At 38.3% G+C, this 18,323-nt stretch overlaps 1 protein-coding gene across 4 annotated transcripts in view; it reads right to left on the reverse strand.

Moving 5' to 3' along the window:
- The window catches only part of PARG (poly(ADP-ribose) glycohydrolase), a 126,151-nt gene that overhangs the window by 52,238 nt on the left and 55,590 nt on the right, over nucleotides 1–18,323 (reverse strand). For all 4 annotated transcript variants that reach the window (XM_074958740.1, XM_074958739.1, XM_074958738.1 and 1 more), the window contains one exon: nucleotides 12,504–12,661. In XM_074958740.1, the coding sequence (XP_074814841.1) occupies nucleotides 12,504–12,661 (158 nt within the window). The remainder of the gene's footprint in view (nucleotides 1–12,503; nucleotides 12,662–18,323) is intronic.

Here is an 18,323-nt window from a genome sequence, read left to right on the forward strand (position 1 = left end):
ATTATCACCTGTAAATGTAAACTTGTTTGTCTGAGCAATTGGCTGAACAAGAAGTAGGACTGAGTGGACTTGTAGGCTCTGAAGTTTTACGTTATTTTCTTTTTGAGTGCAGTTATGTAACAAAAAAATTATATTTGTAAGTTGCACTTTCATGACAAAGACAGTACTTGTCCGAGTTGAATTGAAAAATACTATTTCTTATATCATTTTTACAGTGCAAATATTTATAATAAAAATATACACTTTATTTCAATTATAACAGAATATAATATATATGAAAATGTAGAAAAACATCCAAAATATTTAATAAATTTCAATTGGTATTCTATTGTTTAACAGTGCAATTAAAACTGCGATTAATTTTTTGAGTTAATCACATGAGTTAACTGCCATTAATTGACAGCTCTAGTTCCAATATATTAGAATGCCACAAAAATATGCAATATGACAGAGTAAGTGGTGAGGAGTATTTAAAATAAACAATTTCAATACTATATGGTTAGAAACAAAGAAAATATTTTAAAAACGCTCTTTAATTCTACACTTTGCTTAAAATTTCGATTTGATTTTAAAATGACATCACGAGATTCCATGTTTATTGTCCAATTACTTCTACATAGAATTTACAACTTCTACAAGTAAACTTCTCCCACACCCCAACTGTTAGGGCTGCACTTTGCAGCCCCAGTTCAGGAAAGTACTTAAGAATGTGCTTAATGGCTTTTCTGAAGGCCTCGCCCAGTTAGTTTGGGCTGCATTCTTTCTGGTTCCTTCACCATCATCAGCAAGAGAGATTCTAGAACTGGAAACAAACTTGGTAACATGCTAGTTAAGAAAACAAACCAGCCTTCCATCTCACTGCTGTTTTACAGGAATAAACGTACATATTTATCAGAAATATAGGCAGCTCTGACTTGGACATATTGAGATTAGATTAATTAAATATCATGGTGCCATGTTCACACAATAAATTTCCTGATATATTTTATAGACATTTCATGGCAAAACTACAAGGCAAAAAATATTTCAAATATAGTGGGTCATCATGTCAATATAAGTATATTAATTTTGTAACACTACATTATTTGCTACAAAAAACTGACAGGGCATGGGTTTTATCTAATGGAAAGAAGTTGAACCTTTGAAGTAAATGGTTCTGAAAATGTCTTCTGTTTCATCAAATCAGAACAAAATCATCTAATTCTGAAACTTGGAATTCAGGCAACTCCACTATTCCAGTAAGTTTTTTCCAAAAACTGTGTCCCAATTCACAGATTTTTAAGGCCAGAAGGGACCTTTATGATCATCTATTCTAGTCCAACTTCCTACATAACAAAGGCCATAGAGTTTCATCAAGATCATATCTTGCATCAAGTAATCTCTGCATCCAGATCATATCTTATGGCTAATCTACAGTATATTTTTTAGAAAGGTATCCAATATTCATTTAAATGATGCATATTCCACCACATCCCTTGGTAAATTGTTCCAGTGGTTAATCACCCTAATGGTTAAAGATTTGCATTTTATGGCAAGAATGGCTCAAACGTCAAATCTCAATATAAAATTTCCCATTCACAGATACATGGTATTGATTGTAATTCCAGGACATTTACATGTATCCAAACCCACTAGTTATGGTTCCCTGAACAACCTCAATCTGTAAAGTTATCAGAGAGTGCAATTTAAATTCTGCAGTCAACCTTATTCATCAAGAAAAAAATTGATCTCTGCTGATGCAATTGAACATAAAATCAGATTACTCATGCTGTTTCCTGGATTTTAACGTGCTCTCACAGTGGATGATGACATTTACTCCTGTGCGGAGGGGCAGCACATGGGGTATGTACCACTGAAGTCCTACTTAAGACCTTAAAATAGTTTAAAATGAAATTTAAAATATAGGACTTAAATGGAGCTGGCATAAAGATCCACTTCATCCTTTGAGAATAATATGTTATTGGGACAAAGAAAGCTGCCATGCACATAAGGAATATTCACTTTTCCATTTCAAAAATATCAGAAGGATACAACACATCTTTAAGCAAAAGTTCATTTGAATGCATAGGCTGAACAAATACTTGAACCCCAAATAATAAGCTATTATTATCACAGTCCATTTTATTGGGTGGATCTGCTTAGGAGGTAAACTATTATGCTTGTATGTCCTTCGTGAAGACTGATTTAAGTCTACATAGAGATACAAGATGGGTTAGGTAATACCTTTTATTGGATGAACTTCTGTTGGTGAGAGAGAGAAACTTTCGAGCCATACAGAGCTCTTCTTCTGTGTGTTTCAAAACCTTCTCTCTCTCACCAACTGTTGGTTCAATAAAAGATCCTACCTCATCCGCCTTCTCTCTAATACCCTGGGACCAACATGGCTATGATGACACTTAAGTCTATATAGGTATTAAGAGCCTTATCCTTTACTATGCTAAGCACACTCAGATCCTACTGAGGTCAGTGGGAGATGTGGACACTCCACTCCACTTCACAAGGCCCAAAGAGAAAAACCAGGGGTTAAATGGGAAAACACTAACATTATCATCTACTAGGCTAACTAGTGAGCTTAGAAGCACTTGCTTTCAACTATCTTTGCTTATTTCTTCGAACCATGCAACTTGACTTCAGATTCTCCCCCCTACCCATAGAATTGCTTAAGGAAAACAGAGGTCTTATGCAAACAGAAATGTTTTCTCTTTTCAGAACTATCTTTTCTTTCACTTATTAAAGATCTGTTAGAGTTCAATTTGCGTTGTTATAAACATTTGCCTGAAACCTTTCAATAAGTATCCTGTCACATCATCAGCATTATCTGACCTTTTCATTCAATTATACTCCAAGCAAGTTTAATCACCACGGGTTCTCAACCTTATTCTTTCTGAGGCCCCCCGCAACATGCTATAAAAACTCCATGGCCCACTTGTGTCACAATAGCAGGTTTTCTGCATATAAAAGTCAGGGTCGGCATAAGGGAGTAGCAAGCAGGGCAATTGCCTAGGGACTGACGACACAGGAACCCCCGCAAAGCTACATTGCTCAGGCTTCGGCTTCAGCCTTGGGTGGCGGGGCTCAAGGCCTGTGCTTCAAACCCATGTGGCAGGGCTTTGGCTTTCTGCCCTGGGCCCTGCTGGGCGGCCTCCCTGAAACCTGCTCGTGACACCCCAGGGGCCTCAGGTCCCTGGTTGAGAACCATTGTCCAAGACCACACAGAGTTAGGTTTTTGTATCAAATGTTTGGGAAAATCAGGTGAATCTCTCTACAGAGTATTTGCAGATTGCAATGTTTCTTTATATAAGTGCAGCAACTACCTTTGAAAAGTTTCAGGCTAATAATAAAATTAGTTGATTAGTATTATCATTCTAGTCACCCTTAGACAATAGGGTTTTTTTTTTAAACAAATATTTTCTATTTACATTTTTACATATTCTGTGTTCCATCACAGATATTGATCAAGTTCTGTAAGATGAAATTGTGCTCGAATCAGTTATTCATCAAAGCCATCGTGAAGAACAAAGAGCTACAATAAGTGTTTGCTACTGTTATTTATATTCCCATCATCAAGTGAAATGGTCTCCAAAACATTCCACGAGTGCTTTTGTGGACAACAGTATGTTGCACAGCTTTAAGTAGTTCAGCGTCAACTACACAGCATAGGATGGCAGTCTATAGAGATCTTTAGAAATGTAAAGAAATTTAGAATGGGAAATTCTAATCTCCAATAGAAAAGATAAAACACAGCCATACTTGCTAGCATATGTATAAGTCCCAACTCTGTCACTCCGAGTGCAGAAGTGGGGCCCACAAGGATTTTAAAAATTAATACTTGCCACTCCAGGTGTGTATTAAACTCCCAAGGTTACAGCTTTTCTCTGACCTTGGCTTCATAAACACTGCTGCCAACCAAATGCAAAAAAACCAAAAACCCCTTTGAACCCGGAAGGAGCACTTGGGAATTCCTCCCTGTGGGGTACCTTCAAGCCCTTTCACCCCCCGCTCCAGGGAAGAGCTGAGAAAGAAAACAAAGGAAATTAGCTGTGGCTAACAGCACTCCCAGCTATCTTCAAGACACCACTGACTTCCCGAGGAAACTACAATCCATTGGTGATCTTCCAGAAAACGCCATCCTAGCCACTATGGATGTAGAAACTCTCTACACCAACATTCCACACAAAGATGGACTACAAGCCATCAGGAACAGTATCCCTGATAATGTCAGAGCAAACCTGGTGGCTGAACTTTGTGACTTTGTCCTCACCCACAAATATTTCAGATTTGGGGACAATTTATACCTTCAAGTCAGCGGGACTGCTATGGGTATTCGCATGGCCCCACAGTATGCCAACATTTTTATGGCTGACTTAGAACAATGTTTCCTCCGCTCTCATCCCCTAAATCCCCTACTCTACTTGCGCTACATTGATGACATCTTCATCATCTGGACCCCTGAGAAAGAGGCCCTTGAGGAATTCCATCAGGATTTCAACAATTTCCACCCCACCATCAACCTCAGCCTGGACCGGTCCACACAAGAGATCTACTTCCTGGATACTACAGTACAAGTAAGTGATAGTCACATAAACACCACCCTATACCAGAAACCTACTGACCGCTATACTTACCTACATGCCTCCACCTTTCATCCAGACCACATCACACGATCCATTGTCTACAGACAAGCACTAAGATACAACCGCATTTTCTCCAATCCCTCAGACAGAGACAAACACCTACAGGATCTCTATCAAGCGTTCTTAAAACTACAACACCCACCTGGTGAAGTGAAGGAACAGACTGACAGAGCCAGAAGGGTACCCAGAAATCACCTTCTACAGGACAGGCCCAACAAAGAAAGTAACAGAACGCCACTAGCTATCATGTTCAGCCCCCAACTAAAACCTCTCCAGCGCATCTTCAAGGACCTACAACCTATCCTGAAGGACGATCCTTCACTCTTCTCACAGACCTTGGGAGACAGGCCAGTCCTCGCTTATAGACAGCCCCCCAACCTGAAGCAAATACTCACCAGCAACTACACACCACACAACAAAAACACTAACCCAGGAACCAATTCCTGCAACAAACCCCGTTGCCAATTCTGTCCACATATCTATTCAAGGGACACCATCATAGGACCTAACCACATCAGCCACACCATCAGGGGCTCATTCACCTGCACATCTGCCAATGTGATATATGGCATCATGTGCCAGCAATGCCCCTTTGCCATGTACATTGGTCAAACCGGACAGTCTCTACGCAAAAGAATAAATGGACACAAATCAGACATCAAGAATTATAACATTCAAAAACAGTGGGAAAACACTCCAATCTCCCTGGACACTCCAAAACAGACTTAAAAGTAGCAATTCTTCAACAAAAAACCTTCAAAAACAGACTCCAATGAGAAACTGCAGAACTGGAATGAATTTTCAAACTGGACACCATCAAATTAGGCCTGAATAAAGACTGGGAGTGGATGGGTCACTACAAAAACTAATTTCCCTCTGCTGATACTCACACCTTCTTGTCAACTGTTTTAAATGGGCCACCTTGACTGCATTGGACTCATTAGCACTATAAAAGTGATTTTCCCTCCCTTGCTATTCACCCCTTCTTGTCAACTGTTGAGAATAGGCCACTTCCACCTTAACTGAATTGGCTTGTTAGCACTGCCCCCCACCCCCCAACTTGGTAAGGCAACTCCCATCTTTTCATGTGCTGTGTATTTATACCTGCCTACTGTATTTTCCACTCCATGCATTTGATGAAGTGGGTTTTAGCCCACGAAAGCTTATGCCCAAATAAATCTGTTAGTCTCTAAGGTGCCACAAGGACTCCTCGTTGTTTTTGCTGATACAGACTAACATGGCTACCACTCAAACTTAAAAAATGGTAACTACAAAATAATGTTGCTGAATAAAATATTTTAAAAAAACATCCAAGTGACTTGGGAACTTAAGTCTCACTGAAAATCAGGCTCCTACGTTTCTTTAATACTATTGAAAATGTTACTCTTTATGTACAAGCTGATACAGATTTTAGTAAATCACTAATACGAGGTTTTTGTGGAAAAACAGGTCTCTCAAATGGATTAATGTTAAGAATGTTCTTTACAGTGTCAAAATTTTACCCAAATAATTGATCTCTAACAATCCAGGTGATAATTCTGAGAAAACCTGTCATGATGGGTATCAAGCAGACTGCAAATTATCACTCTTGTGGTAATGCAGGAGGAAATGAAATTATCTAACGAGCTATTATGTTTTCTAGTGGGGAAAAACTTCAGAGCAGACTTATACAAGTCAAACACACAAGGCACTGTGAAATAAATAGATTTGATGCTGCTGTATATCTTTACAAATTAATTAAGTAACTCCCACCTTTCTACATTAAAACCTGCCTTCTATTCCTCTCTTTACATAGAAAGTAGCTTAGAGGTTTGGGATTCCCCTTGGCCTCAAAGAGAAGAAACATACTATACTTCAACAATTTAACCTCACTGGCAATTTCTTCTTTTATTTACTGCAGACTATTAACTGTCACAGGTGTAAAATACTGTCAGCGAAACAGAAAAAAACAGAGCACTGAACAACCTGATGTGCAATTAGAAATTTACCTTTAAAACAAAGATTTTTTTCATTAAGGTTTGTATGAACATATATACATGGAGCAATGTAATTTTTGTTGGTCAATCCAATTGCAAACACTGCCCTCCCTTACTACACCCTCAAAAAAGAGGCATCTTTCATTTCTGGGTTTTTCCCATGTTTGGTAAGTGAACTGGATCAAAGAAAATAATAGCAACTTCTTTTTTTAAAGTTACTGGGGATCTTTTTTAATCTTAAGAACCGCAAATTTACACTAAGGAGCAAATCTTGCTCTTGCTGAAGTCAGAGGGAACTGTGGGAGTTCAGTAACTGAAAGTTAAGCCCTAGGCCATAAGTTAGGCATCTGAAAATTGAGGCTTTCAAAATTAGTAAATACTTGAAAATTGTAGGGTATGTCTACATAGAAAAAGAAAAACCTGCGGTTTGCCCAGGTCAGCCAACTCGGGCTGACGGGGCTTGGGTTGCAGGGCTGCTTCAGTGCTTTGTAGACTTCTGGGCTTGGGCTGGAGCCCGAGCTCTGGGACCCGCCCACAACGCAGAACCCTGGAGCCCAGGCTCCAACCCAAGCCTGGAAGTGTACAAAGCAATGAAACAGCCCCGTAGCCCAACTCCTACGAGCCCGAGTCAGCTAGCATGGGCCAGCTGCGGGTGTCTAGCTGCTGTGTGGATATACCCTAAGTGACTTAACTCACTGTATGACCATGGGTAATAGGAGAACCAGGAATAGAACCCAAAACTCAGTTTTTATGCTTTAAGCATTAAACCAAATTCCCATTATCCAATCATTAGAGTTTGCTCTACTGATTATTCTAAGAATGTAAGACCTTTCATTTTGAAATTTAGACCACATTTTATAACCCAAATTCACATGTATATTTGTAAGTTGTACAGAAAATTACACATTTAAAAATAAACATTTCCATCTACAATGAAGATTTATAGAATCCACAGCCATCATCCTAAAGGGGGAAAAAAAACCTTAAAAAGCAATATTCAATTCTTTGCAATGAAATGTTTATGGTTAGGAGGTAACTGGAGCCACTTTTTATAGAAACAATATATATTCCTATTCCCTAACCAGATCACCTCAAATACACTGGATAATTTACTCCACAGAGAATACTCAATGCTATGAAATTGATGTTGTTTATGGTAAGAGACAACTGCATTATTGCTAAATCAGATTTCAGTTCCCCTGTATAAGTGTCTGTACAGTTTGCCCATTTCCTTTCCTATATTAAAAAAATCCATAAAAGATGCGTATATCTTAACTAGTGTAAATTTTTTTCCTATTTCCATTCACTAAAATAATTAGCTTAAAGATCCTGCCTGACAAGGCTGGAGTTAAATTTAGGATACATATTGGTGGTGTCAGTATATTATATTGTCACTATTGCAGAAATGCACGACAGTTTAGATGTATTTTTTATATAACTTTATTTTACCGTCTTAATTGTGCGTCAAAAAATCTCTAGGTTTATGCCGGTGTATGTACCACTTTAAAATATGAAACTGAACCCTGTGATCTGAGCTAAGCCTATTTATGACTGGGAACCATGCACTTTTAATGTGCACAGTCTCTTGTTACAGGAAAACGGGGAAAGGAGCTACTGTAGCAGCATACCATAGCTAAGAGTCAACAGATGCTCGCAGATCAGAGCCACATAAGTAAAGCGTATGAGCTCTTGATAAGCCACTCAACCCCTCTTACAGTTATCCGGAAAACTACTTTGAGAAGAAAATGTATTTTACCCTCATAACCTGCTTCAAACTCCATGATATTTGGGCAGTTTTTAAATAAAATTAAGGGGCTTCCCAAAGTCTAGGAATTTAAGAGGCAAGTCTAATAACTCTCAATAGGAACAACAGGCAAACTCAACAGTATCACAATCAGCACAAACCCTCATGACAGAGACCATTCTCATCTGCAATCCTCACACAAAAGTAGAGAAATTAAAAGAACAAAGGATCAGCCATACATGTTTTATATTTTTATTTTACAAGGGAGGGAACAAGGAGGAATATTTTGTTCCCCAAAAAGGTACTAGATAGATAAGCCCTGGATACAACTCAGATTCTCTGTCTATTCACAGAACAGATACACCGTAAGCAGAAGCAGCGTAAGTTTCTTCAACTACCCTAACAACGTGCCTCAACTATGTTCTAGAAGGATCACCTTTAGAACTGAAAAATGTAATTCATTCTCTAAGCACAGTCGGTGCTTGACCTCTCTGCAGAGTCTGTCAACAAGGGTGTCACACAATAACAAATTTAATAACTACTTATTTTGTGATGGAGATAAGACTGGCATTTCAACCATAACACCTAAATTCCCCGATTGTCTCTTTTTAATTCAGACAAGTTAAAATGCATCTTTTCCATGTCAACTTAATCTCTCTCTCTCCCTTCTAAAATATTGCTCACAATATTTTTACTCACATTTCAAATGTTCTGAAAGGAAACAGCATAGGCATTGTCCTAATTACAATTCTAAGGCAACATTTTAACACTGTAATCCTAAGAGAGAGTCTTAGAGACCATTCCATTTTATCAGATATACTTCTAATTTATATATTATACTATTAACAACTTTAAAAACCCAAAAAGGCACATCCTTGCCAGGTTTAAAAGGGATGTATTTAATCACATTGGCAAGTGTTTTACTACTTTATTATATTATTACTTAATAGCCTCTCAGTTTGTAGGAGGAAGTACAATCTAAATTTACATAAAAATGTTATAATGTACTATAAAATTAAGCACCACAAAGTCAAAGATGTACTGACACATATATATTTATTTTAGGTGACAATAGCAAGAGTTGGATTGGAAAGGGCAAAGTGTAAAATGGCTTATGTTACGCTGAAGTATAAGCATTCTCCCTTCCAGATGACCATAAAGCGGTCAGCATGCAGAAAAGCACTCAGGAAACTTGCCTTCATCAGCACATAACAAGCAGTGGCACATTTGAGATGGTTTACAGAAAATAAAATAAATGGTATGTTGCAGGTCTCTTGTACCAAGTATGGCTTGTTTGATAAAACAGATTGATAGCCTTGTCAAATCACAGTAAGCAAACAGTGACAATTTTTATTTAATATGTACATACCAAGTGTATCATTTCATTTTATTACCTAAAATGGCCAAGCCCTAGAGTGGAAAAGGGGGACATTTTCTATCAGCAGATTTAAAGTGTTTTAAATTAGACTTAAGACCTTTCTCAGTTTAACCATCTATGAAGTACCAATTTTTAAATGTGTTTAAAATGAATAGAGGTTAAAGGGGCATAATTCATTCTGCAATTTGATATAAAAGCCAAATCCACACAACTATGAGGGTACAGATCTTTTTCACTTTGAAACAAAAGTCCATCATTGTTAACGATGAGGGATGGATACTGTGAGGTGCACAGCACCATCAACTACCATAGAATCCAGTAAGATACAAGATTGAAAAGCAAAACATAGTATCAGGCCCTAAAATTAACAGGGTTGAAAATACCTATATTTGGCCCACGATTTTATAGTCCTTTCCAAAACAATCACTGAACATGTGCATACCTAGTCATTTCTTTGTAGAATAAAACAAATAAATTAATAATCAAAGATTAGGAACATGACTACTGTATGAAGTTAAAGACATTTGATTAAGAGATTTCTTATGCACATGTATTTTTTTACCTTAAGCTGCAAATTTTATTATTTAAAGATTTGGTGGGAAGAAAAATGTGTATTATGCAAACGTTGGGAAGGCAGAAAGTCAGTTTAATTATGGAATAATGCATTTGTTAAAGAAAAAAATCATAAAAATTTGCTAATATGCACACAATTATTCTGCTTCATTAAGGGAGCATAGTACATTAATTTCTACAGGTAATGGAAGTAATTCATTCCATTATGCAGAAGATAAAACGTAGTAGTTTCCACATAATTTAAGTCTCGATGCCATAGCACTTTGCTGTGGGGAAGCAGGGTTGCTGCAGCAGAACAACTTCTAATATATCCCTCTCTAACCACAGTAGGAAAAAAGCCCCCGATATTCCTTAAAAGTGGAGTGCATTGTTATAACAATCACAAATTTTGGACACTGCCCAGTACATTTTGTACATATGCTGCCAGCTTGTCAATGCTTGTTTGTATTTTCAAATCTTATAGAATGTAATGGGACAAATTCTGTCCTAATTACAAGCATGCAATACCACTAATGGCTAAAGACATTTATTTTATTGCCCTTTCCTTCCTGTTGACATGCCCATATTTTCAAAAACCAGGAAATGTGGAGAGAAGATGACAGTGGCATTGAGGGTCGGAAGAAAATGGTGCAAACTCTACGCTTTCCTTCTCCACCTCTCCCCATTTTCAAAATACAAATGGGGCCATGTTACAATAAAAGGTGAGGTAGGAAACAGTGTTACTCCTGTGGGTCAGTTTCTCCCAGTGCTCATGGTTGAATGCCTCCATCCTTCAATCTACCTTTTGTATGCTTTCCTCCGCAGTTCTTGCCTTATTAATCCTTCCCTGTTTCTGCTATATTTATTCACTCTCCCCTTATGCATGGTCAGCTGCTTGTCTTCCCTCCACACCAGGTGCCCTTCCCTAGTCTATTCATTACTGGTGCAAGGGAGATAGGAAGCAGAGTTCATGGTGGCTGCGGATATGACTACTACTTCAAGCAAATGGCTGCAGTACAGCTGATCTTTCTGTCGACATGTCACTTACAGCACTGCCTGGAGTAAGAGTTAGACAACAACTCCATGTGGATTGGACTCTAATGCAATGGAGGAGTAGCCCAAGGACTTATGAAGGATTGCATACCCATGGTTCCACTATGTAACAGAACTAGGGGAGATGGTGGCGGGATACCTGTTCAGCCAGTCTGATGTTAATTGCATCAGCTCCAATGGTCAAAATTTGCAAGTGTTTACAAAAACCATGACAAAACACGCTTTTTGTAAAAATCAACAGGGACTCTGATAAGCCCTAAGAACAAAGACAGTTCCACTTTTCAGGGACACTATGTTCTGTTCCTTTCCCCAGCGTCAGTAGCCTTCCATGCATGCAAGTACGGGCAACATTCTGCCCTATGTAAATAAAGGGATTAGTTTGTTTTAGCGTATGTTCTGAGCAGGAGGTTTGAGATACTTTGATTTAAAAAGTGGTGATGAAACAATGTAGGAATTTATACTGGTTGATGGGCAGAGAGTTTAAAGAGAAAAAAGAGGGACAGGCAGGCATTAGAGGCAGACAACATGCCACAGCCCAATATAATATTTAACAAAAGGTGGAATTAAGATCAATTTAATTATTTCAGTGCAAGTCTGAGCCCATGAAGGGGACACTAAAGGCTTGTCTACACTCAGAATTCCACTGGTTTTAGCTTAAGGTGCAATTTTAACTGCTGTAGTTAAACCAGAGCACAAAAGGCTGTGTGGACACACTCAGTTTAAGCCAGATTTATTTCAGTTTCACTTAAGTCTATTAGGAACAGGCTGAAGCTAAAAAGAAGTAAGGCACTCTTTAACAAGAATTATACCTAGCTCTTATATAGCACTTTTCATTCTTATAAATGTTCATAAATGGAAATAAGAGTGTCCACAGAGGGGGCTGCAGTCAATTAATTAAACCAGTGCAAGTTTGTGAATAGACTGGGGTAGGACAACCTTGTTATCAAGCATTAACTTTTCATCCACAAGACCCTCATATTTCCCATGGATAATGTGATTAAATTGTTTCCCATTTTTTCCTTATAATTTTAGAGGCAATAAATCAACTACTGAATTGGTGTTAATTGCCTTTTACTGACGTGAAAGAAAAAACAGAATTCTCCCCTGAGTGGCTACAATATTTTCCTTGAAGGGTCATCTGCTCCATTTATTCAAGAATGCCATACCTGTTGAAGTTAATGTCTGGATAACTAGAATACTCAGACTTCATCTTGGCATTGCGTCGTGGAAAAGTGCAGAAAAAAGCATTGGCTAGAAAACTAGCGATTTGCTCCTGTGACATTGTGATGGAGTGATTCATCTTTTGTTTCAGTAAAGGTATTGGCTACCAGGAGAGAATGGACAAAAAAAAAAAAGAGAGAGAGAGAGAAATAATTAGTTTAGCAATTCAAAAAAAAAAAAAAAAAAAAAAGCAGGAGCACAAAATTACATTTGCTAAATTAGAGCAAGGGTAATTTAGGGCCATTGGTTGGTCCTTAAATCAGCAGCACCATTAAAGTCAAGGGCTGTTCAACTAAGATGATTGGGAACTAGCTTGTTTGACAAATAGCAGATTTCTAATCAGTAACAATAAGGCCAACAAAGCACAACTTATCAGAGAAAAAACAGGCTCCAGAGGTGGAAACAGACTGAACGTAGTAATAACTGGGCAATCTTAAAATCAAGAAAGATATATATTATATTTTATTTATTCCAGCAGTTGGATTCTAAAGTTATGCCTGTGGGTAGTTCACTACTCTGTCTCAGCAACTCTTGTCAGGTCTGACATACCTTCTGTACCCCACACATTGGTGTCATTATCTGTATCTAAAAGGTGTTATGTAATATATCTACACAAACTGGTAACATACTTGTCCCAAAAATCATTGCATGGTGTGTGTAAGAGGTGTACACAAAGGGTAATGAATATGTTCCAGAATTATGTTCTTAAAATGTATCTGGCAAGCAATGCTTAAGATACAACTGTTTCAAAGGAATATGATTCTGATTGCTTGAATGTCTCTCCGTTGAAAAGTAGCCAAGATGTGACCAAAGACAAAGAAAAGCACACTGACATGCAAGAAAACAAAGACATCAGGAGAGCAAGTGGAGAAAGATGACCATTTAGCAATCTCAATGGGGGATGAAGATTGCACCCCAGGAAGCCCACCTATCTCTTGAAGCAGGGTCAATGAACTTTGGAAAGATATAAGCAGAGAGAAAAGGCCATTTTGGCATCCTTCACCTGAACGGATAAAGGAACTGAGCACTTTGAGATCTATGAAGGGTCCTGGCCAGAGAATCTGGTCAGCCATGGTAGAAAAAAAGACTTGAGAAACACTTCTTTGAACAAGAGTCTAGTTTGTTGAATCAGATTTTAGTCTTAGAAATGTATTTTTACTTTTGTTTGTAACCTTTCATCCTTATACTTGGCACCATTCAATCCTCTGTCCCTTTTGTTAAATAAATTTGCTTTACTTTTACTATAAAACAATTAAGTGCACTTTTTGAAGGGAAGGGAGTGTAAAACCCACTTAAGCTAACAGGCTGCAGTATATTGTCTCCTTAAAGGAGCAACAAATTTAACTTCTGTTTGTGCACTAAGGAGACTGGACATTGCACTGAGAGGTCTCTAGGGAACTTTCTGGGGGAGTTTGTTCCCTGCAAGGCAAGAGTTGGACAGAGTCCTGAAGAGTTTACTGGGAAAGCTGAGAAGCTGGTGTGTCAGGGAGTTGTCACACTTCTTAGCAATAGCAAAACTCTCAGCTGCTGAGGCTGAGAGGGTTAACATTAACTCTCAAGTCTGGGAACCTCAGCATACTGTCACAATGCTGTTGCACAATTTAAAGAAAATATATTATTACAGCACTCACCCATTTACAGCTGTAAAACGAGGGGACAAATGTCACCTTAACTATAAAAAATTTAATTACTCAACGATTTATTTTGACTCCCTCATCCAATTTTGTGTTTTGGATAACTAGAAGACTCAAATATAATTTGAATTAAAGAACAAACACAACAAGCACCATTATTATTATACATTTATTTTATGACTGGCTTATCAATTTGAAGGCCTTCTTTCTTTATCCCCACCCTATAAAACATGTGCAGTGCATAAACTAGAAATTCTGTCCCTTTCTGATATGCCCGAGGAGGAAGATGTTGGATGGAGTGGAGGAGTTGGAGAGGAATTTAGTTCACCATTTTCACTCCTGTGAGGAATCACTGTTCAAATCTTATTTGATCACAGGTGGAAACCAATTTGGAGAATCTCATTCTACATTCTAAGTGGGCATCTGTCCACAGCACAAAAATTAGCACAACTAGCAGTCCATGATATAAAAAGGACCAAATTTAGCAATACATTTACAGGACAAGACTAAAGTGGATTAACAGAGCTGTGAATAGGCCTGGGATGAGATCAGGAATGACATGCACTGGCAAAAATGAATCGAGAAGGTTGTACAGAGCCAACTTACAACTATCCACATTTGTAACTTGTATGATTAAACCTTTATTGACACCATTTGTTACCACTTATATTCAATCCATCTTAATCTCACAATTCCATGCAACATCCTCAGGTTGAAAATGCCTCTCGAAAGAATTTACAAGTCTACATAATGAATGTTATGAAGACTAGGACACCATAATTAAAGATTTAATACTTTAAGGGAAACATAATTAGCCAGAATGGAATAGTAACTTTTCTTTATTATTATTATTAAAATAACCCTAATGAAGACCAAAACAAAACAAAAAAGTTTGGGGGCCAGAAAATGAAAAGAAATACTGAAAATAGGAGCCACCAACTTTCAAAGTTATCCAGGAAAAAACAAAACGACTTAAGTAAAGACTAATAAAGAACAGCGTCTTACAAAGAATATTTTCCCCCCTCCCTATCTATAAGTTCACATCAGACAAAACTATCCTTTGGGGTTGTCCACACAAAACGCTACAGTGGCAAGCACTGTAGCACGTCAGTGTAGACACTACCTACTCCAACAGGAAGGGTTCTTCTGTCGGTGTAGGTAATACACCGTCCCGAGAGGCAGTAGTGAGGGTGACAGAAGAATTGTTCTGTTGACATAGTGCTGTCTATATGGGGACTTAGGTCATCTTAACGCCACTCTGGAGCGTGGATTTTTCACACCCCAGCCTATGTAGTTAAACCAACCTAATTTTCTAGTGTTCACCAGGTCTTTGAATCTGCTCACTATTCTGACAAGGCACTTGCTCATTAGTAATGGCTGTGAAACGTCTGTGGCCACTGAAGATGGTCCCTCTTTCTTATCTGAACACCAAATATGGCTTTTAAACTCATGAGAGTAATGTTAACAGATGCACTAAGCATATTCTGCAAGTTTTCCCCTCCACAAAATGTTCTATAGTGAACAGGATGTCAGCTAAAGAAACTTAAAAGGGGTTATAACCCAAAGCAGACTCTCCTTGCTGGCAGCTCTATTTGGGAGTTCTGCCAACAAATTAACAGGGGTCATACACTACAAAGAATCTTCAGTATCTGGTTTTATAAATCATCATGAGCTGCATCTCTGAGTGCTCTACAAGACCTGGAGAGGGGAGCAGGTTTCTGCCCCTTTATAGAAATGCTACCCTCCCCTAGACAGCAGCCACAGATTTAGGATATGTCTATACTGCAGTCAGAGTGTGCGACTGCTATTTGAGTGGACACATACCCAAGTTAGCTTTAATAAGCTAGCTTGCGTCCTGGAGCAAAGACATGACAGCACATGCTTCAGCATGAGCTGTATGAGCCCAAGAACCTTGGGTAATTACTCGCAGGGCTAGCCTGCACTGAAGTGCACACTGTTGTGGCTTCACTACTCCAGGACCCAAGCTAACTAGATTAAAGTTAGCTCCGGTATGTCTATTTGAACTGCCATCACACCCTGTGGCTGTAGTACATACACACACACACACACACACCATGGAAGCATCTCTGAAAGGGTATCTTCTGTCCCCACTGCCTGCAAACAGCACACCTACAGTAAGAGGGAGATAGCTGTAAGTATGAGGGGTAGTAAGTGCAGGAAGCTGGTCTTCACCCCAGCTGGCAGCTATGCAGGACAGCCACTTTACTGGTAGGGTTGTAGGAATTCCAAAAGGCTTGAATGGGTAAAAGGAGAGAACCAGGATAAGCATATTGGAGCCACTGCAGAGACTGAAGGATAGAGATTTATATCCACTTCCCTCTCTCTAAATTCTTTGGCAATAAGTGGGAAGTGGGTGTTTTTGTTTGTTTGGGGGGGAGGCTGTTTCTTCTTGATAAGTAAAATGACTGCAAAAGGAGCATCCAGTTTGCACAGTGCAATTAGAAGTTTACACAAAATTCAAAGGTGGACTATAGCATTTATATAAAAACTAAGCTTTTCGTTATTACTGTTAATTTTATCATTAAATTCCACACCATTCAGTGAAAAAAATATGCTTTCCATTACTACCACACCCATTTTTGCTTTGTGTTTCTTCCTTCTCTATTTGCTTGTTTTTCTCCTTCCTCGTGTCTTTCCTCTTTTCTTCAATGCACATTTCCTCCTTGTGTTAATTTCCAGTTCTCATCTCCCATGAGCTTCACTCCCATGAAAATGATCAGCAATGAAGTAGTTAATGCTCACATTTAAAGCATCATCACTAGGTTTTAGAGTTAACCAATCAACTAGATGAATGGGGGTGATGGAGTTCACACTTCTCCAAGCTACCGTTTCAAGTTCTGTGCAAAGTGATCCATGTTTTCAATGTCTGCTTTCCAACAACGAGAAACCAACTTTCCTCTTCCCCAGTGGAAGTTAGGATTCTGCAGGATGTGAACATGCCATCTCTCTTACACATACACACACACACAAAACATACATTAGAAAGGCTGAATCCAGGCCAGGGGCTATGTTTTTGACATTTCTGATTTAGAGTAATTATTCAGCATTAATTAGGAAATACTGTTGCAGAGCTATAAAAATGTCTTGAAACGTTTTGTTAAAGAGGAGAAACTGTGTATTGGCAGAATAGAATGTGTTAGAATAAAAAGAGATGTATCACTTTAGACAACACAAGAGAAAGCAAAACCCTCAGATGCATGCAGCATTTTCACGAATGTATTAGCACATCAATAACCTCTGCATTAAATCCTTGGCTATCATTCTTAGTTTCTAAGGAGACCTTCAAAAAGGGGTACAGATTCCCACTCATCCCTAGTAAATTGACCATTTTGTATTTTTACTAATCTACTGGCATGTCTACTGTAAGATTAGGAAACCAAATTGGCTCTCATCTACCATTTTGGTTTGCAAAAAGAAAAGAAGTACTTGTGGCACCTTAGAGACTAACAAATTTATTTGAGCATAAGCTTTCATGAGCTACAGCTCACTTCATCGGCATGCTCACGAAAGCTTATGCTCAAATAAATTTGTTAGTCTCTAAGGTGCCACAAGTACTCCTTTTCTTTTTGCGAATACAAACTAACACGGCTGCTACTCTGAAACCTGTCATTTTGGTTTGGTAACTTGACTTCAGGAGATGCAGAGTTTGAAAAGCCACATTTTCATACGAGCAAAAGCAATTACACATCTGAAAAACAGGATGAAATTAATGCTCTTTAGATTTTAGAAACTGAAATCAAACTAGCAGACCCTGCTATCCTTTAATCATAGTTGACAGCATGAAAAATTTTACTCTGCATTAAAAGAAGTCTGAAAAATTTCCTTCATTGAGTTTTTCCCATAATATTCAAGGGATTTTAGTTTAAGAACCACTTTTATATCTGACACAATATTACAAAATAAGTTAGAATTATTTAAGTAATGGGCTAGTAGCTATTGTAATAGTCATTTAAAAAAATAATCAAATGAAAATACATTTCTTCATCCCTTCTTCTAGCTCCTCCCTCCCAATTAAACAATTGCCATCTTTGCTTCTGGTTCTCCACAAATGCAACAAGCACAGCTTCACTGGAGCTGGGTCATTATGTTTTAGCACTAGCTGTGAAGAGA

This window comes from Natator depressus, chromosome 7 (assembly GCF_965152275.1).
Source record: "Natator depressus isolate rNatDep1 chromosome 7, rNatDep2.hap1, whole genome shotgun sequence".
Lineage (NCBI taxonomy): Eukaryota > Metazoa > Chordata > Testudines > Cheloniidae > Natator > Natator depressus.